This window comes from Macrotis lagotis, chromosome 8 (assembly GCF_037893015.1).
Source record: "Macrotis lagotis isolate mMagLag1 chromosome 8, bilby.v1.9.chrom.fasta, whole genome shotgun sequence".
Taxonomy (NCBI): Eukaryota; Metazoa; Chordata; class Mammalia; order Peramelemorphia; family Peramelidae; genus Macrotis; species Macrotis lagotis.
Window position 1 is genome coordinate 110,491,272 of NC_133665.1, and position 22,157 is coordinate 110,513,428.

At 36.7% G+C, this 22,157-nt stretch overlaps 1 protein-coding gene across 35 annotated transcripts in view; it reads right to left on the reverse strand.

The window, feature by feature from the left end:
- Positions 1-22,157, reverse strand: part of PBRM1 (polybromo 1) — a 126,220-nt gene that overhangs the window by 29,138 nt on the left and 74,925 nt on the right. For all 35 annotated transcript variants that reach the window (XM_074198164.1, XM_074198188.1, XM_074198175.1 and 32 more), the window contains 8 exons: positions 15,492-15,677; positions 14,434-14,591; positions 13,260-13,526; positions 8,821-8,966; positions 6,063-6,220; positions 3,903-4,086; positions 2,481-2,691; positions 1,475-1,676 (listed from right to left, as the gene is read on the reverse strand). In XM_074198164.1, the coding sequence (XP_074054265.1) occupies positions 1,475-1,676; positions 2,481-2,691; positions 3,903-4,086; positions 6,063-6,220; positions 8,821-8,966; positions 13,260-13,526; positions 14,434-14,591; positions 15,492-15,677 (1,512 nt within the window). The remainder of the gene's footprint in view (positions 1-1,474; positions 1,677-2,480; positions 2,692-3,902; positions 4,087-6,062; positions 6,221-8,820; positions 8,967-13,259; positions 13,527-14,433; positions 14,592-15,491; positions 15,678-22,157) is intronic.

Genomic DNA, 22,157 nt, shown 5'->3' on the forward strand with positions numbered 1-22,157 from the left:
GAACTCAATCAATACTCCTAAGCTACCCTGGCTAAATATAAATGAGGATTACTTGTATTAGAGTTCAACATGTTAAAATCTAAGGGATTTTGGATTTTCAGACTGAAAGAACAACTTAAGATAATGCCACTACATTCTGACTAATTTCAGACTCTTTAAATTCTGGACCTTGAGATCCTCTTTTGTCTGCTTCTCTTTCTGCCTTAACAGTCACTGCCATTTTTACCTTCAATTTGTATTTCTCTCTCATATTCATATCCTGAATTCAAATCCTCTTCTCTTCTCACAGGGCAAGTCTGACAAGGTCTCATTTTCTAATCCTGTCCAATCTCTGCAAGTATATTACCACTTTAAATTCACCAAGCTCTGTAGATGTCCAGATTGTGTTACAATTTATTTGGAGTAAGTCAATCCTTACTAGAAGGTACAATATAACGTTTTTCTTTGGAGTCTTCCATAAGAGTCCACAAGGTGGATTTTTGACTAAAACTATTGAATAAAAAGGCAGCTTTTAACATTGCCTTCTTCTTTATATCTCCTGCAAAACAAAAAAACAAAGCATTGCCCTGACTCAGTTCAGTCAGCCTGCCTTGTACCTATAAAGGGAAACTTTCTCTAATTCCATATAATGAACTAATATGAAAAATTCTTGTTGAAAAAAGAAATGCAGCCATTGGGACCAAGTCTGTCCAACCAACCGGCTTGATATTCTATTATTTTTCTCTTTTTAAAAAAAAGACATCTTAGAAGTACTTGTTTCTCAGTTAAGTCATGAAATCCTTGAAAGCTGACGAACTGGCCCCCCCCCAAATTAATTTCCAAGTAGAATAAAAGAAAAATAAAGATAAGTGAATCTCATTATAGAAATACTAGTAATCTTAAGAAGAAAACACGTATACATTCAGAAAGGATATATGTGAAAACTTGCCTATGAGACCACCCATTTTGGCATGATATCTGGCTAAAACGCTCAATACTCCCAGTCTAGAGTTAAACAGAGGTATTAAGACACTATGTTATATCTTGTAGCTAAAAAAGAAATACATTATGTTTCAGGTGGTCTCCTAAAGCAGGTTTCATTATATTTATATTAGATACTATATCTGACATTCTTTAGGATACATAGCTATTGCATCTTTCCCCATTTTCCCTATTAGGGGCAGCTGTTTCAGGGTACAAAGAAAAGAAGAAAACTTGTCTTTTTAGAAAGGCTTTCTGAGTCTTGACTACTTTGGGTTAGGCAAGTGGGAGGAGAAACCAACAGATTAGGGTTAAGTAAAATGGGTGTGGTGTCATCAGAATGGACCATGCTGGACTCTACCTTGCTGAATGTGCATTTCTCACTTGAGATAATCCTCAAATAGAAAAATTTCATATTTTTAAATAACACACAATGACCGAAGGGTAAAAAAAATGGGTAAGTGATTTTAGAAAAGATGTGATCAGATGAAAAGTTAGACTGAAGTCTATTTACCTTCATATTCTGCTTTCTTGGCTGTCTCTAAGTTTCTCCATTCTGTTCCTACAAGCCTACTGAGCTCTCCAAAGGAGTAGTCTGGATGCTGAGCTTTAATCACGGCTCTCATCTCACTGCTAAAGAGGATGTAGCCACTCATGTTGATCTTCCTTTTGGAGCCTTCCTTCTTAGAGCTGCCCTTGGAAGACTTAGGAGTAGACTGCAAGATAGAAAACCCTGAATTGTCTACAAGGCAAATGGAGCTTGTCAACTGCCTGAAGTTTCTGGACTCCAGAAAAACATGGCTTAATAGTTACTGTTGTGGACTGATGTTACAAAGATGTCAGGTTTCAAGCTGATCATTTTCTTGGGGGCGGGGGGAAGTGGCCAAACATAAATAGTACTTGGTACTTGGTGTAGTATTTAAGAAATAAATTAATATTCCACTGGACTCAAGCATTGCAACCTGTAATAGTGACCTCATAATTAGGGCTTGAGAAAATTCTGAATGGAAAAACATCATCAATAATCATCTCAAAACACAACAAGATGAGTTTTCCAAACAAGAGTAGGTTAATGAAGCATCTAGATAATAGTACTGGGTGGCCAGTCCTTTGGAAAGCCAGAGAGTAACAATGAAATGTTATTCCTTATTGTTCTTAAAGACAAAGGATATATTCCTATGATTAAAAAAAAAACAACTGGTGTTTTTATTTTTAAAAATAAATCACCTTCACTGAAGGTGATTAAAACATTAAATAAACCAACTTTTTTAGTTCATTTTTGTTTTGGTAGCTTACTATATGGAAGCCTAGAAAGTTCTATATCAGAGAACTAGAGATGAAATCCCATACAGAGATTGTTGTCTCCATTAAGCAAGTTTCCATTCCAACCCTCCTCTCTTTTCCTTTCCCTGCATCCCCCACTTCCCTCTAGCTAAAGAAGGGCTTTCATCCACAACTAGAAAAACAAAGCGACCCTATTTCCTCTGCTTAGTGTGTGACCAGAAACATGTTATTTTTACCTGTGGAGGAGTATAGGGCATAATGTCCAGATCACTGGCCAGTGGAGTCTGAAGCTGCGGCAAAGAGGGGGCTTCAATGACTTCACCCTCTTCTTCTCCCATTTCTTCAATATCATCATCTCCACCTTCCAACTCGGCAAATTTTGCCTCTAGCAACTGAATCTTCTTCTCCAATAATGGCGAGGGTTCCTTCTGTGGAACTATAGGTTTTCTGAGACAGACAAAAACAGAAAAAATAACGGAAAGAACAGAGCACAATAGGCAAATATCTAAATTTTTGCTTTTTACTTCTAAGGAAGTAAATCTCAACTCTATTCTGTGTTACTACTCTAGGAAAAAGGGGTATGCTTAAATGAGAAGGCTGCCTTGTAGAGGAAACCTTGTTCCAGATACTAGCTTAGATAGATATTTACAAAGCTACATTGTCATATATCATATAGAGCTTTTGTTTTTAAAGTATTCTGTTTGATAACCTCAAAATTTTAAGGGGATTAAATACAACCTTACTCCCATAGTAACAATAACATGAATAGATTGTTTACTGCCTACCTCAATCTGTTCTCTTCCTTTCCAAATTTTCATATTGGGCCATCTTCCCTATAGAAATTTAGCCCAAAGTTGGGCCTTAATTGCTCAAAGCAATGTGAGAATAATCTTCAGAATCCTATAGGGAACTTGTATAACTTTCTGATCATCAAGATTATTAGAACTCATAGCAAACAATGAACCAAAAATGCTAATGTAATCTAAAGACACATTAAGAGACGTATAATGATCAGAATTAGGGGAGTGATTATTCTCCCTGTAGTTTTGTCTGGGTCAACCACATTTGGAATACTATGTTCAGTTCTTCCAGGTGCTACATTTTAGGGAAGGGCATTAATAAATTAGTGTGTCCAAAGAAAAACCAGCAAGATGGTGAAGAGACCTGAGGTTGTGCCATATGAGGACAGTTGGTATGGCAAAAGAATAACCACTGCGGGGGGTGGTGGTGGTGGTGGGGGGGGGGGAAGGGGCTGCTGGTTGACCCATATTAGAAAGGTTAGAGAAGCTTAGCCCCAGAAGGCAGAAACAGGAAGAATGTGTGAAGGAAGCTTCTTGTGACAACTGAAGCTCTCTCAGGAAAGAACAGTTCAAAGTCTGGTGAACATGAGCTGGTTGGCGTCTCTGGGGGTTGACCTCTAATGTCCCTTCTAATTCACAGTATGACTGTGAATGAAGCTGGAGCAGGCTGCTTAAAGATAGCAAATATATTTCTTTCCCTATTTAACCTAATTAATTCATTTTTTCTTTTCAGTGTAGACTATTCTAGTTCTATAAAATCAAGATGTCACTTGAAAATAAATATGACTACACAATTTTGATATTAATCTACTGTTTAAAAGCCAGAAAGGTTTTTCTTTAAAATGGTTCATAGTTTACCTGAAATAGTAAATTTCATCATCTACCACTTTAGCAGAGAGTGAAAACCTCTTCAGTCCTTTAAATTTCTTCATTTGTTTGTCACTCTCATTATAGCGGCTCTCACAAAGCAGAACATCATTTTCTGGTATTTCAGTTGGTCTGCAGGACAGGAAATCCTTGAATGACAATACAGCACACTTTCCTGAAAAAAAAAAAAGTAGGTGAAATCAAGCACATCCTGTAGTCATGTGAAAACACTGCTATCTAAAAACCCAAGTGCTTCTATGCAAGAAGGAATCATTCTGGGGGCAGCTTTTATCACCAAGTTAGAACAAGTGAAAACTGAGACTAAGAAAGAATCAGAATGTTGCTAAAGGCCTACACTTCAATGGTAGACCCAAGTCTACCAACTCAGGGTTCTTTTATTATTACAATCAGGAAGGAAGGGAAATGGATCTGTCTAGGCATGAAGCAGCAACTACTGCCAGTGACTTTTCAGGAAAGCTTCTCTTACTCTGAGGCTTCTTGGTGACCATGTAAAAGCAGAGGAAACTAGAATTTCTGAGATAGCACTAAGAATACATGTACCTTTGCCACAGGCAAAGGGAAGAGTTAAGGGCTCAGAAGGTCAAGGACACAGCTGTCAATGATCTTGTGACATGGAGTCATCACAAGCCCATTGATATTACCTGTACCTAAAACTTTAAACAGGTTCTAGCCCAGATGAACATTCAGGTACATGTATTATAGCTCTTGGAGTCAGTCCCCTCCTCTTCAAAGAAGAGATTCTTAACTGGCCCTTATTATGAGTGACTATAAAACTAGTTGGGAACAAGAAATCTAGGCAAGAACTTTGTGCAACAGAGAGTGTGACTGGAGGCTGTGTAATTACTGGGGATGTTTCCTTCTATAGGAGTTTATGTTCCCTGTACTGTCTTGTGGGCTGGGGCAGAGAGCTGGCCAAAGAGTTGAGGCAATGAGGAGTGTGTCCCAGGACCAGCAAAAGCTGGCTTCTCAACCAGGCCCAGAGCACACTTCTGTTCTTTGCAGTTTGCTGGGGTCAATCTGGAGTCAGCATTTTGTCACCAGACTGATTTAATGTATATCTGGCTGGGATGAATAGCAAATTTTCAAGAACTTGAATAGATCTAGAAACACCAAAATGTCTCATTTTGTCAAAAAAATTTTTTAAATGTTCATTCCAACTGAGGAACACGTTCTAAGGAGGCAGGGACCTTGTCAGCAGCTACTCAAAGGTATTTCAGATCATCCTCCAGCAGGCCCAATCCCAGAGAGGTCACAAGTCAGAGCAGGGCTGGAATGGAAGGAGCGCTCTGTTGGAAGAGGAAAACCCCTCTTCACACTCCTCTCCAGTGCTGGGGACATGTCCCATGCCTGGCTATTCCATCCAACTCCTGCACACATATAGAACTGAAAAAAGATCTATAAGACCAATAAAAAAGGGATTTCTAGTGGGTCAAATGAAGTATTTCATCCTAGGAAAAGCACCAGGGCACCAACTGGGAAAAAAAATCATTTGAGATCATGGAAATAAAATTTAGCTTCAGTTAATGATGATATTTAAAAGAACTTTACATTTTCTGTACAGTTAAAATCCCTAATAGTTTCTCCCTTTAGAAAAAGTTGTTTGGTGCTTAAGAAATGCTTAAATTCCCTTCCCCAACTCTTTTTTTAATCAACCTCTGTTATAATGGATTTCCTTAATAGAGGGAAAAGAATGACAGGTTTAATATAAAAAAATTAATGAAATTTATATGTGAAATCTGTTACTAAAAACCCCTGGGTCTGATGATAGCTCCTTTTTTTAACTTTAAAGCTAAACACAATCAAATTTATAAACATATGACAATTAACCCCCCAATTCAATCCAATGGAATTTAAAAGGTGATTTAAAATTTAAACTGTGGAAAAAAAACCATTATCAATAATAATGTTCTCAGTGCTGGAACCTACTAAACTTCACACTATTACTAACTTTGGAATAAAAGTGAAGAAATGAAATCAAGGAGGGCACACCAGGGTGAAGACCCAATGAGATGACTAACTGGAACACATGACAATGGCTGGCTGCCTCTGAGGTTTGGCAACTCTAAAAATGATTTTGAAGGAAACAACAAAAGCTCTGGTACACCAAGATCTTGATGTCTGAATATTTACCTAGGATACATGTCATAGGACAGGTTTCTTCCAAATTGCTCAGGAACACTTCTTTTTTATAGAACATTTTTGTTGGCTCATGTTCTGTTTCTTCAGGGTGAATGAAGATGGGGCCAAAGAAATAGGCAGCACCGTCCCGGACCCACAGCTTTTCAATTCTACAGAAAAAAGATGTTTCCAATAAAGTAGGAATCAGTTGTATTTGTAAAGGACTAATCTATTAATAATTAAAAGGAATAAATTTAAAAAAGTCAATGATCATTTTTTTCAGATGATTCTAAGATTTGATCCATCCCTAATGTCTCTCCCTTCTGCCATTCTAGCATTTCCAATTGCCCACTGAGTAAATTAAACTAGATGCCCTATCCATGTCTTTAAACTCAACATATTTCACATGACCTTTGAGAATGTTTATTCTTCTCCTCTCTGACATTCTTGGGTCTCTAGGGTTTTGTGTCACTGTTCTCTCCTCTTCCCTAACTAGCAGTTTCTTCTTAGTTTCCTTTACTGAATTTTTTCACCTTGTCAGGCCCTCTACCATAGTGCCCCCTAAAGTTTTATCCCTTCCTCCTATACTATCTCACCATATTCAACAGTAGTCTCATCAGCTTCAAACAGAGTCAGTGATCATCGCTAAGGAGATGATTCATGGATCAATTTATCTAGCTCTAATTTCTTTTCAGACTTTTTTTTTAGGTTTTTTTTTTTTTGCAAGGCAAATGTTGTTAAGTGGCTTGCCCAAGGCCACACAGCTGGGTAATTATTAAGTGTCTGAGACCGGATTTGAGCCCAGGTACTCCTGACTGCAAGGCCAGTGCTTTATCCACTATGCCACCTAGCTGTCCCCCTTTTCAGACTTTTAAAGTAGATGTCCCACAGACATATCCAATTCAATATGTCCAAAACAGAACTCATCATCCTCTTCTCAAAACCCTTGCTATCTTCTTAACCTTCCTTACTGTTGTCAAGGGTATCATCATTTGTCCAGTCCTCCAGGCTCATAACCTTGGTATCATGTTTGATTCTTTACTCACACTCATTCCATATAATCAATACGTTTGTCAAATCTTGCCATTTATGTCACAAAACCTCTTGTATATGTCGCCTCATCACTCATGAAGCCACTCCTCTCATTAGTAGTACAATATTCTCTGGTTAGTCTTCTTGCCTCAACTCTCTCCCCACTCCTGTCTATCCTTTACTTAGCTGCCCAAGTAACCTTATTGAAGCACAGTTATGATCATGTCATTCCTTATGTTCAGGATTAAAATCAAAGTCTTCTCTTTAGATTTTTAATGTCCTTTACAATCTGGGCCTCACCTATCTTCCCAATCTTCTTACATTTTATTCCCTTTCATTTTTTATGACACTGGCCTCTTTGCCATTCAATCAGCTGATCCATAAACACTTATTAAGTACCTACTAGAGGCAGCTAGTTGACTTAGTGGAGAGAGGTCTGGGTCTAGAGTCAAGAGTACCTGAGTTCAAATCTGACCCCAGGTCTATATTAGTTGTGTGGTCCTAAGCAGGTCACTTCACCTTTGTCTTAATCCACTGGAGAACAAAATGGTAAACCTCTCCAGTAGCTTTGCCAAGAAAACTCAATGCACAGTCTGGTCCAAGGGGTCATGAAGAATCGAAATGTATGACTGAATCAACATAGCAAAGTGCTTTCTATGTGACAGGCCTTGTGCCAAGAGCTGGAAAGGGAAAAAAGAAGCAAAAGACAGTGCCCATCCTTGAGGAGCTCACAGTCTACTGAAGGGGCATCATGCAAGGATCGACAAAGCTGTAGACAGGAAGAATAAGAAGTAACAAATAGAGGGAAGGCTCTGGAATGAAGGGGGCTTGGGGAAGCCTTCCTGTCAGCAGTTGGAAGAGAAGAGGGACTGGTCAGAGAGAAGGCCAGCACTGAGAAATGTAGGGTCTTGGTTGTACAAGCCCTTGGAGGTAATGGAGGAGGGGGTAAGAGGATGGCAGGTTCTGAACATCAAGCAGAGCACTGGAGCCCCTGGAGATGGCAGATAGGACTTTGGGAGGTAGGGGGAGGTTGTCAAGGGAGAGACAGAAAGCAGACTGGCCGAGTCACCAGAAGGTCACAGCAGAGATCTAGGCCCTTAGAACAACATCTCCAGTTTCCCTTCCTCACCTCTGCCTCCTGAATCCTCCTACAATGAATGTCTACATCTTTTATGTAAATGGCCATTGCAAGCAACATGTCTCTCTCATTAGACTGTAAGCTCGTGAGGGCAAGGACCATGTTCCTGCCTCTCTTTGGGTACTCAGTGCTTGGAACAGAGTAAATCTTTAAAAAATGATGAACAAACCACACTCTCTCACCATTCTTCAGATGATAGGCATTATCCAGTGCTAAGTGGTCACTTTGACAATAGAAAGACCTTCTTCCTGATTTTTTGAAAGTAAGCATATTCACATGAACACACAGAATGATTAAAGAGAAGAGAATGCTGCGCAGCTACAACTCAGAATAGCAGTGTCCCAGCTGCACAGATTCCAGGTTCTCTATCATGAACCATCATCCTGAAAGACAGAGATTCTGGAATATGAATATACAGGAGCCTAGGAATCTTTCACATAGGCTGCCAGTTCAGGATTCAAATGACCATGCAGTTTTGGTTTTTAAATCTATACCATAATTCTTATTACCAATTTATTTCTCAATAGACTGCTGGTTTTTTTTTATTCATAATATTTTTATAGCTATGCTTTTCTAATAGGGAAAAATTCAAATACTCACCTGCCCACTCGAGGCCGCACTAAGCCATGAGATTTTATGAAAACACAGTCTCCGACCTTCAGCCACATATCATTGTATCGAAGTTGTTCAAAATAGTGGCAGCCTGGCTCCCCATTAGACATTTCTACTGGAACATCTTCCTTCTCCTACAATAAAAAGGAAGGTATAAGAAAGGAAAGTGAGCATCAAAGGAAATATTTAGTGAAATGAAAAAGGAAGGTATATTTTTAGAGAATGTTAACTGAAAAATTAAACTGCCATCAGAGATATGAATATTAAAGCTATTAAACCAAAGAGCTAGTTCTGAAATTCATCTTGCTATTAACCAAGAATTAATTTATAAACTATACTAATGTATCTGGAGGCAGTTAGATGGCTCAATGGAAAGAGTTTCTGGGCCTGGAGTCAGGAAGATCTGAGTTCATATCTGGTCTCTGCTCCTTACTAACTGTGCCTTAAGCCATTGGAGAAGGAAATGGCAAATCACTAGAGTATTTTTGCCAGGAAAACCCCATGACCAGTATGATTCATTAAGTCATGAAGAGTAGGACCTTAAAAACATCAACAGCAAATCCAGTTTAAAGTTACAAATAAGATAGATAAAGGCATCATCACAAAGTAATCTTTTGAAAAAAATACACATGTAAGTATGACATAATTAAGCTAAAGAAAATTAAGATAAAGATCATATTTTAATAACAAGATTAAGACTACAGTTAAAGAAGAAAACAGATCAGAGTGGATAAAAAGACAAGACCCACAATATGTTGTTTATAGAATAATACTTAAAGTATAAAATAACAGGTTGAAAAGTTGTCATGTCAGTTGATTCCAGATTACGAGTTATAATTAAGATTTCAAAGAAGAATTAAAGTTAGAAAGCACTGAAATAAGCTTGACAATGAAAAGAAACACAGTTGAAGTATATTATCTGCATGTATAGGTATATATATTTGCACACCCACTCCCTAAAGAGCACAGAAACTAAAATTGTAAGGGAAAAGTTAACTGAAATGCAAAAAGTCTGGATAAAAACATTAATTTTCAAAAATTTCAGTTATCATTCTTTTGGAATATAAGTCAAACTAAGTATAAATTACATACATATATATGTGAAAAGATATAGGCACATATATACACATATACATACATATAAATAATATGTATGTGTATACATCTATGCAGACATCTGTTATATACGTGCACACATGTTCACCCCCCCTCCCCATCTCAGTCCTCATTCTCATTGACCTCTCCTGCATACTTGTGTTGGTCACTTTCTCCCCCTTGATACCACCTCTCTTTAGGTTTTCTCCCTACTTATCTGACTGCTCCTTCTCTGTCTCCTTTGTTGAATCCTCTTCTGAGTACACCTTCTTAACCATAGGTGACCTTCAGGGCTCTGTTCAGGTCCCCATATGGTCCTAGCCTCTGTGTGTTCCTTTTTCTGCTCTCACTCCTCTGTCTCTAGTGCTCTCCCTCCAGGGCACTCATCCATCTTTTTTCTCTCCCTTCCCCACTTCTATGGGCAATTTCATGTTGCTTTACAGAAAGTCCATGTATATAAAATGAGAACTGTCTATACAAGGAAGTTGCAATTAAATGAAATAATGGCTTATAGGTTCTTTTAGTGGAGCCTGGTAATGGAGCTGGTTGACTGGGTTTACCAGGCATCCAAAGGCATCAAGAAATGCCATTTTGGTAACCCTGAATTGTGATACTTAAGGGCATAACAAATCCTGACTTTGCCTCTTTTTCCTGGCTGATTAGGTATAAGTCATAATCCTTCTAAGACTCAGTGGTAAAATGAAGGTATTGGATGAGATGGCCTATCAAATTCCTTTTAGTTCTAAACATGAACTTAAGAAGAAGACTGCTCAACAAAAATGTGCATATCCTTTGACCCAGCAATACCACTACTGGGTCTATACCCTGAAGAGATGACGAAAAAGGGTAAAAACATTACTTGTACAAAAATATTTATAGCAGCCTGTTTGTGGTGGCAAAGAATTGGAAATTCAGTAAATGTCCTTCAATTGGGGAATGGTTTAGCAAATTGTGGTATATGTATGTCATGGAACACTATTGTTCTATTAGAAATCAGGAGGGATGGGATTTCAGGGAAACCTGGAGGGATTTGCATGAACTGATGCTGAGTGAGATGAGCAGAACCAGAAAAACACTGTACACCCTAACAGCAACATGGGAGTGATGTTCAACCTTGAAGGACTTGCTCATTCCATCAGCGCAACAATTGGGAACAATTTTTGGCTGTCTGCAAAGGAGAGTACCATCTGTATCCAGATAAGGAGCTGTGGAGTTTGAACAAAGTACAAGGACTATTCCCTTTAATTTGGAAAAAAAAAACAAACCCAGATATCTTATGGTTTGATCTGGTTACCTCTGAGAATTCTGTTCTCTTTAAGGATATGATTTCTCTCTCATCACACCCAATTTGGATCGAGGTACAACATGGAAACAAAGTAAAGACTGACGGAGTGCTATCTGTGGGGTGGGGGTGGGGGAGGGAAGCAAGATTGGGGGAAAACTGTAAAACTCAAATAATATCTTTAATAAAAATTAAAAAAAAAAGAAGACTGCTAACATCCATTCTAGAGTAAAAGGATGCAGGGAAATTCTTTGAAGATCTTACTAAGACACTGCAAAGACAATCAATATGTTTTATATCCTTGGTGATTTCAATGCAAAATGAACATAGGAGAAGGTGATGAAAAAAAATTGGAAAATATGGCTCAGGATCAAGATGTCAAAAACTGTAGACTACCCAGAAATCTTGTGCCTATGTATTTATTATGATATTTTCTTTTCCAGAAGAGAATAAGGAGGTACTAGATATAGAAAACATTGAATGCCATTACAAAATAATGAAATATATGGTTAGATAGGAACTGACTTGCCAATAACTTAGGAGTTATTTTTAAATCAGTTATCCAGATATAGTTAGATTTCCAAACTTGTTAAAGACTAAAAGTTCAATGTCAAATAAGTGAAGAAAAATGGAATGCAATCAAAATAGCACCACCTGACCTACTTAAACATGCTACTAAGAAAATGGGAATGTGGTACTGATTAAGAAATAGAGGGGTGCATCAGTGGAATAGATTAGGTAGAAAAGAAAGATTACAGTAATCTACTGTTTGATAAACTCAAAGACTCCAGTATTTGGCATAATAACTCACTATTTGACAAAAATCGCTGGGAAAACTAACAAAAGACTTGCATGACCTACTGCTGAGTGAAGTGAGCAGAACCAGGAGATCACTGTACATATTAACAGCAATGTTGTGTGGCAGATCAACTATGATGGACTTGGCTCCTCTCAGCAGTTCAGTGATCAAGGACAATTCTAAAAGACTTGTGATGGAAAATGCCATCCACATCCAGAGGAAAAAACTAAGGAGTCTCAATGCAGACCGAAGTATAATATTTTCACTTTTTAAAAACTTGTTTTATGATTTTTTCTTTTTCTCACGGTTTCTCCCCTTTATTTCTTATTCTTTTTTACACAACATGATCAATATGGAAATATGTTAAACATGACTGTACAAGTAGAACTGATATTAGATTATTTTTTATCATGGAGAAGGGAGAGAGAAGGAAGTGAGATACAAAAATGTGGAACTCAAAAACTTACAAAAAGATGAATGCTGAAAACTATCTTTGCAAATAATTAAAAAATAAGTTAAAAAACTCTCACTTTAACATTAAAAACAAAGAATATGAAGAATTCAGAAGAGGTTATGGAAGACTCATATGAATGATGCAAAATGAAGTAAATGATTCCAGGAAAACAATGTATACGATGACAACAATGTAAATGGAAAAAATAATAAAACTATAACTGAATGCTCTTTAATTACAGTGACCAAATTTGGCCTTGAAAAAGAGATGGTGGGAATGGGGATAGGAAACCAGATAGATGGTGCAATGGCTGGGACAGCTGAGGTCAGCAGGAGGGGAGTTCGAATCCAGTCTCATATTATTAATGTGTGACCTTGGGCAAATCACTTAACCCTGATTGCCTCAAAAAAAAAAAAAAAAGGAAAAATGTTGAGAAGATGTAATTTTTCCCCTTAATTAGAGTTTTGGGAGGGTAGAGGTAAGGAAAGGAATGGATTATGAATATGGAATATAGCATAAATTGTCAAACTCAGTTGAAGTGTTGGGCTGGTTTTTTAACCCAACTAGTGTTGGGTTAGTTTTTTCTTCCTTAATGTAAAATTGTCAATAAAACATTTAAAACTGTTATCTAAGATTTATAAAAGTTTAAGCAAAGGAAGGTCAGAAATAAAATATCAATCTCTAAGCTATCTTTCATTGTTAAAATTAACTATATGATTCCCAGGCACATTGTTTAAATTGTTCTTAATTCATCAGCTAGAAATGTTTTTTGAAGATTTTTCCTTTAAAATGTTTACCTTTTCAAGATTAAGGAAAGTGTCCACTCCTTTACAGTCTTCTGAAGTTTCAGTGTGTTTCTCATCATCCATTTTATCTGTATTTGCAAACACAGAAGCAACACGCACCACAGGCAGAGGCACATCCCGTGGGATAAACCTAACAGAACTGACAGGCATGGTCCACAGTTTAATTTTCTTGAAAGACTTTGTTTTGGCTGAATATCGAGACTCACAGACATAAACATCTTCATCTCGAAAGGTTTCTGGACACAGTTTAAAGTATTCCTGTTAAACAAAGCAATAGCAATAGATTATTTAATGAAATTGAATTACTAAAAAACCCAGAAATGAGTAAATAATAAAGGCTATTTTTCTGTACAAAGACAAAAATTGAAAACAATCCCTGTTCTTAAGGATCTTCTAATATATCATAGGAAAACGAATCCACATATGACATGAAATGAAATACAGAATAAAAATATACAAAATAAATATAAGGGGTTTAAATGCAAAGAGAGGTAAGTAGCTGTTTATATCTCAGTTTAAAGTTTACAAAGCACTTTTCTAAACTTTCCTTACATCTACTCACTAAGGAAAGATATCTAATTAGAATAAACTTTAAATTTTAGATGAAGAAACAAGTTCCAAAAGATTAATGATTTATCCATAATCACTTAGTATTAAGGAGATTTTGTCAAGGATCCTGTGCCTGCAGGACTATGCTGCCTCTCAAAGTAATAGCTCATGCCACTAAGACCTTGCAGTTTGACCTCGCAATAGCCTGGTGAAATGGCTCTCTCCACTGCACCTTTGCCTCTAGGTCTTAGTGCTTCCTGATCTGCAAAGTGAGGCTCTTAAGGCCTTCTCTATTCTCCTTTTCCCTCAACATTGAAGAGAATCTATTATATATAGTTAATTTCAGTTTTTCTTTGAAAATCTCTTCAACTGAGAAAACACATCAGTCTGATTATAGCTGGCAACTATTTTTTATGTGAAAAATTAACATTCATTCCCTAAATTGCTATAAGTAGTCACACTGACTAACCCAAATTAGATTAATGCAGTTATTGCCTTGAAAAGTTTCAAGGGGTGTGTGTGTGTGTGTGTGTGTGTGTGTGTGTGTGTGTGTGTGTTTATGTGTTACATGTTTCATGTTTCATAATAGGTTATGAATTTGGGGGTAGTATCTCACCTTAACAAACATGACTACACATTTGCCTAGGATTTTGCTAACAGGTACTTTGTTGTAATAGTCACTTTTAAAAACTTCTTTTTCCAAAAATTTTCGTGTAGCAAGGTGGAATGTTTCATTTGGCCGATAAAACCAACAGCCACACAACCATTTTTCACCTATAATAAGTAAAAGGGAAAAAATGTTAAAGACAAATGTTAGAAAAAGCAAATTAATCCATTAATTCAGCTTTTTAGGACCCAAATCCAAAAACTGTTTAATCTTTAATTTCATTGTCACTGCCTGCTCAAAAGAGTTAAGCTATCCTTTCACCAAATTTCTTTAAATAAACAAGGAAACAGCAATTTAATTATACTATGTGCTGGAAGTTTGGTATCCTAAGAAAAGTGCTCAAAGAAGTCTCAAAGAAAGAGCAACTCAAAAATGCAAGTTGTTTAATCTCATATCCTTCATCTCTCTGTTTTCAAAACATATGGAATTTCTTTACATTTCATTAGTTACACCCCCCCCCCAACTCTTTTGCTCCTGCCTGTCAAGTCATGTTCCCTTCTCTTCTTCAAAACATTCTTATCTGAAAGGAAGTTTTCTGATTAGACCTAAATGATGAGGAAACAACTAAATCAATATTTTCCTGTAAACAGATCACTTTTATAGTATTTGTTTCATGCAAATATTTCAACCTGACTTCAAATTCATGGAGAGCAAGAATCATGTCTTTTTCTTTAAGGACATTCTACTGGTTACTTTAAAAAAATTTATTTAAGGCAAATGGGGTTAAGTGACTTTCCCAAGGTCACACAGCTAGGCAATTATTACGTGTCTGAGGCTGAATTTGAACTCAGATCCTCCTGACTCTAGGGCCAGTGCTCTATCCAATGTGCCACCTAGCTGCCCCCCCACCCCCCCTTTAAAAAAAATCTGAACACTCCAGACAGGTGGGTTTCGAGTTTTGATTACCATTTAGTGGTAAATTGTGGAAAGACTTAAATCTATAGTACATTTGCTCCCAAAGAATCCTGTGTCCCTCCTAAGGACAGCGATGAGCTCTTGGTACTCACCAGCAGAATCTTCCCATAGCCTTTCAATGCAGACTATGTGTGGTTGGAGGTTGGCTTCTGCTGGTTCCACATAGACATAATCCCCAACGTGGTACATACTGTTCTTGAAGCTACAATCCTGGCTGTATGTTCGATGTAAGACAGAGAGGCCTGCTCCTCCAGAGGAGTCCTCACTCTTTTCAGCTTCTTATTTCACAAAGGAGAGAAAAAAAAAACCCATTAAAGAGAGAGTTGAGAATAGCAAGGGCTTTGCCCTTGTAATTTATTGGAAAAGGTTCTACTGTATCCCCATTACTGTGGTGTTTGCTTTTGGTTTGAATTTTTTTTTATGAGATTAAAAATGTCCCTCTATGCCTGCAGTTTTTAGTTTAAATGGGCAATATAATTTGTTAAAGGCTCTTTCTGCATCAATTGAGATCATCATGTAGATTAGGTTTTTAATGGGATTATACTGATGGTTTATTTTTGCATCCCTAGTATTTAAAAAAAACTTGCTCATAATGAATGCTTTTTTAGATATATCACTGTAGTCTGTTAGCTTAAGTTTTGTTTTTAATTTTTTAATCCATAGTCACTAATGATGTGTTAATGGTTTTTCCTTCTGTGTTTTATCTTTCCTTGGTCTAGGTATAGACTACATTTGTCTCATAAAACAATTCTAGTAGGGTGCTTTTTCAACTTTTGAGAATTTATGAGGCTTTTGTAGTAATTGTGCTTTAAAAATTTGAAAGAATTCTCGGTGAATCATTAGGATTATTTTTTTAAAAGTTTTGTACTTGATTTTAACTTCTTTTTCTGAGATTGGGTTATTTAAACTCTCTCAAAGGTCTGATAGTTAAAGTATATTATATTTCTAAAGATATTCCTCAATTTCTTCTGTGTCCTCAATTTTGCTAGTATATGTTCAAAGTATTCTTTTTATTCAGGTTTTGTTTTCACTTCACCTTGCTCATTTGGTTATTTTCTCTTTTTTTTAAGGTTTTTGCAAGGCAAATGGGGTTAAGTGGCTTGCCCAAGGTCACACAGCTAGCTAATTATTAATTATCTGAGGCCGGATTTGAATTCAGGTACTCCTGACTCCAGGGCCAGTGCTCTATCCACTGTGGCACCTAGCTGTCCCTATTTTATTTTCTGATCTCTTCTTTTTAACCAGATTAGCCAAAGGTTTATCATTTTTTTAGTCTCTTCAAAGACCCAGCTTTTGATTTTCTTTATCATTTCTACTTTTTTGTTTCCAGCATGCTTCTCCTCTAATTCTTCATCTTTCCTCTTTTGTGTTTATTTTAGGTTTTTTTTATTTATTGGCTTTCTAATTTTTTAAATGCGTACTTAAGTTCATTAATCCTCTCTTTTTCCTACGTTGTTAATTATATTGAAGGGATATGCTCTTCCTCCTGAGGAAGTTTAGGCTACAACCTAGGAATTCTGGTTTGTAGTTTCTTCATAATCAAAATTATTCACATAATTATTATTTCTATGTTCTTTGACCCACTTAGTATTTAAGAGAGGGCTGTCGGGGCAGCTAGGTGGCGCAGTGGATAAAACACCAGCCCTGGAGTCAGGAGTACCTGGGTTCAAATCCGGCCTCAGATAATTAATAATTAGCTAGCTGTGTGGCCTTGGGCAAGCCACTTAACCCCATTTGCCTTGCAAAAAAACAAAAAAAAAAGGGGGGCTGTCCAACCTTACTTTTAAAAGTTTTTATTGAAACAACACAATATATTTTGATTTGCCATTTTATTTAAATCTTTTGTTTTTGGCTTTCTTCCTAAAAATGTTTCACATTTCACTTTGTTATTGAATACATGTAGGTGGGTCACTCTGGGCTGCATCCTGAGCTCTTCTGATTTTCAGAACACACTATTCCTTTTGAGTTTTCTGATGGATTCAGGATAGTCTTGTGTTATTTCGAATCTCTTTTTTGTATTGGAAGGTTTTTCCCTGTCATTTACAGAATCTAATTTTTTTCTCATTGGAAAGATTAAATTTAACACCATGTGTGAGTTTGTAGTCTTGCCGTTTTTGGAGGTAATCTATGTATTCTTTTAATTAGTAGTTCATTTTTTTGTGTTTATAAATTCTGAGCAGTTTTTTGGTAATAATCCTTGCTTTATGGCATTCAAATTTTTTAACCAGCTGTGTTCTTCTGGAAGACCTGAAACCCTTTAAATTCTAAGAATTTGTTTTTGAGAGCATGCCTTCATTTAATGTAACTGCCTTTTTCTTCTCCTAAACTGTCCATTTTTTTTGTATTTGTATTCTCAATCAATTATCCATTCTGAGTCACAATTGAAAATTCTAGCTTTTCTATATTCTGCCCATTATTTCTGCTTGGCTAGACTTAAATTCTGTTCTCACAATACTCATTTCTTTTTTAAATCACTCAGGAACAGTAAGTTATGCTTCCATTTTCACCTCATGTTTCACAGGTCATTTGTCTCGTCAAGTGTTGAATTGTTTCCCTTTGTTTTGTGGTATTTATTCATAGATATCTGAACTCATTTATGAGATCTGGAGTCCAAATTTCCTTCTGCTGTTATTGTCTTCTCTGTTGATTTATCTATTTATGTTGAAGGTCTCTGAATTTTGTTTCTCATGAGATCTTTGGAATTTTCAATTTTTCCCCTATTTTATTTTCCCTTAGTATTTACTTTCTGTCCCCTATGATGGTGGTTTCCCTGGGAGCTTCTCAAAGGGGCTCCAGCTTCCTCCCTTGCTGGGCAATTCAAGGTTCACCTGCCTGTCACTGCTCCATGATTTTTGGAGGGACAGCTCTAAAGTCACTTGGAAGCTGGGTTCTTTCCCTCAAGCTTAGTGGAGGGCTGCTCAGTTCTCCTTCACATTTCTTACCTTTCCTCCAACCTTCCAACTCAAAGGTGTCCTGGCCTGTTTTTTAATTACTTGGTTCTCTGTCTTAGCAGAACAGAGCTCTGCCAACTGGTGTTATTGCAGCCCAAGTTGATTTTTATCCTATGGAGTTTGGATCTCCCTTCTCTAGAAGAGGAAGGGGAAATAGCAGTGTAGGCTATTTCAAACCTAGGTATATGTCCTGTCCCTTTCCTTCTCTTCCTCCACTCTCTTACAGAGATCTTATTATTTTTCAATTTTAAAAAATTTTCGGTTCAAAATTCTGTCCCTCCCTTCCCCACCCATTGAGAAGATAGAAAATGATATTCATCACACATGCAAAACATTTCCACATTAGCCATGATGCTTAAAAAAAAAGGCAAGGAAAAATCAACAAAGTGAAGAAAATGCTTCAATCTGCACTCAACAGTTCATCAGTTCTCTCTCTGGAGGTGGACAACATTTTGATTCCTTTGGAAGTGTGTGGATCATTGTATTGATCAGAATAGCTAAGTCATAGTTGATCATTATAACACTTCTGTTAACTGTGTAGATTGCTTCCTTGGTTCTGCTTACTTTATTTTACATCAGTTCATATATATCTTCCCAGGTTTTCCTGAAGTCATCCCTTTTATCACTTCTTATAGCACAACAGTATTCCATCACCAACATATATACCCAACTTGTTTGGCCATTCCCCAACTGACAGGCATCCCCTCAGTTTCTAATTCTTTGCCATCACAAAAAAGAGCTTATAAATATTTTTGCTCAAATGGATCCTTTTCTTTTTTTTCCTCCTCTTTGACCTAATAGTGGTATTGATGGTCAAAGAGCATATGCAGTTTTATAGCCCTTTGGTATAATTTGGTATAATTCCAAATTGTTCTCCAGAACTGTACATTTTGCTATTTCCACATCTCTTACAGCATTTGTCATTTTCCTTCTCTGATAGGTATGATTGGTACCTAAGAATTGTCTTAATTTTCATTTCTCCAATTATTAATGATTTAGGCTATCTTTCATATGACTTACTGACCTTTCATTTCTTCTGAAAACTGCTCATAGTCTTTAACCATTTATCAACTGGGAAATGAATGGCTCTTATTTTTATAAATGTGGCTCAATTCTCTATTATCTTTGAGAAATGGGACCTTTTATAGAGAAACTTGCTATAATGTAGCCCCCCCACCCATATTTTCCTATTTTCCTGATAACTTTCTAATTTTGGTGGGATAGGGTTAATATAATCAGAATTATAATTTTACCTCCCATGATCCCCCCCCCCATCTCTTGTTTGGTCATAAATATATATATATGACAAATTTTCCCATGTTCTCCTAATTTGCTAAATCACCACATAGCCATTTTGAGCATATCTTGGTATGAGATGTTAGTCTACATCTAGTCTAGTTTCTAATAGATTGTTTTCCAGTTTTCCTGGCAATTTTTGTTGAATGAGCCCTTGACCACAAAGTCTGGCTCTTTGGGTTTATCTAGGCTACTGTGGTCATTTACTGTGTATTGTGTACCTGCGTGAGACAGGTGATGGCTCAGTGGATAAAACATGGGTCCTGGAGTCAGGAAAACCTGAGTTCAAAACCAACATTCCTAGCTATGTGACCCTAGGCAAGTCACTTAACCTCTGATTGTCTGACAAAATGGATACACTGGAGAAGGGAATGGCAAATCATTCCAGTATCTTTGCCAAGAAGTGGGGTCAGGAAGAGTCAGACATGACTGAAATGAGTGAACAACAACACTGTGTACTTGGTCTATTCAATCAACCTCTCTGTTTCTTGTCTACTACCAGACTGTTTTATATAGTACAGCTTGAGATCTGGTATTGGTGACTACCTTCCTTTCCTTTTATGCAGGTATACCTTGTTTTATTAGGTTTTGCAACCTTTGTGGCAACCTTGTGTTGAGCAAGCTTACTGGTGCTATTTTTCCAATAGCAGGAACTCACATCATGTCTCTATGTCACATTTTGGTAATTCTTGCAATTGTTTCAGACTTTTTTATTATTATTAGGTTATCTCCAATCAGTGATCTTTATGTTACTATTGTAATTTTTGGAGGTGCCACAAATCACTCAATGTAAGATGTGATTTTAACTGAGAAATCCTGTGTGTGTGTGTGTGTTCTGACAGCCCCACTGGCTGATTATTCCCCATCTCTTTCACCTTGGGCCTCTATTCCTTGAGAGGGAATAATACTGAAGAATATTACATAGACTTAACTGATAAAGCAATGGCAGGGTTTGAGAGGATTGACTCCAATCTTGAAAGTTCTATTGTGGGTAAAATGCTATTAAGCAGCATTACATATTACATAGAAATCTTTCATGAAAGGAAGATGCAGCAAACTTCATGCCTGTCTTATTTTAAGAAATTGCCACAGCCACCCCAGCCTTCGGCAAACACTGAGGTAAGATTCTCTACCAGCAAAAAGATTATAACTCACTAAAGGCTCAGATGATTAGCATTTTTAATAATAAAATATTTTTTACATTAAAATTTGTACGTTTTTTAAAAGAAACAATACTTAAAAGAATATAGTATAGTATAAACATGACATTTATGTGCACTGGGAAACTAAAAAATTCAAGTGATTTGTTTCGTGTGTGTGTGTACATATTAGATTATCTAGAATTATCTAGAATCAAACCTGCAATATCTCCAAGAAGTGCTTGTAGTGGTTCAGCCTATGTATGAGCAATTAATATTTCTCCAATTGTTTAGATGTATTTGTGTGAAAAGTGTTTTCTAACTATGTTCCTTTTGTTCAGTTGTGAGCCTTGGTAGGTAGATTCTCAGGTATTTTATGCTTCTGCAGTCATTTTAAAATGGAATTTCTTTCTCTCTGTTTCTTCTCGGTTTTGTTGGTATTGTATAGAAAAGATGATGATTTTATTTATCTTTTGCAGCATGAATGCAGCCAAAAGATATGAAAAGCCTGAAGATTAGTGAACAAGTAGGGATGATTGATAGAAGGATTATATTAGGAATCAATTTCTTCTGAATTTTGGAAGTGGCTGCCTCCACCTTGCAGAATCTAAGCTGTGTGAGAGGAAACTTGGTTGTGCTTTTCTATCTGTATGCCCAGAGCTTATCCCAGTGCTTGGTATAGAGTAAGCTCAGTGCATGACTATCTCTAGGGGGTTACGAGAAGCCTGTCAAAGAAATATGGGGAATATTTAACAAAAAATTATATGATTCCACTGAAATATTCTAAAAGCAAGTGTGAATGGAAATAACTGAATTGTGAAAAAGCTGGGCATGATTTGGAAGGTGAAGAAGCAATACAGTATATAGTACATGCTGACGGACTTATTCCTACTGACTGAACCAAATGCATGAATTCTGAATGGAAAAATCCCTTAATATTAAGCTAGAAAAAAAGAATCTGGGGGGTGGGTAGGTGGTACAGTAGATAGAGCACCAGCCCTGGAGTCAAGAGGACCTGAGTTTAAATTCAACCTCAGACACACAATTAATACTTACTGAGCTGTGTGACCCTGGGCAAGTCACTTTACCCGACTACCTTACAAAAATGAGAAAAAAAATCCAAAAAGAAAAAAAGAATGTGTGACAGCAACTCAGTAAAAGACCAACTAACTGATTTCTACCATAATGTGAAACTGAAGTGATTTCCAATCAATAGTCAATTTTTTTTGGTATACCTTTGAAGAAGCATATTCTATTTTTAATCACAAGGTTTTAATTCCATTTATACTACTTATATCTGTTAATCAAAATTACTGTCTCATTCTCAAAGCGATAGCTCAACATGATATGTGGCTTTCAATAACTATACTGA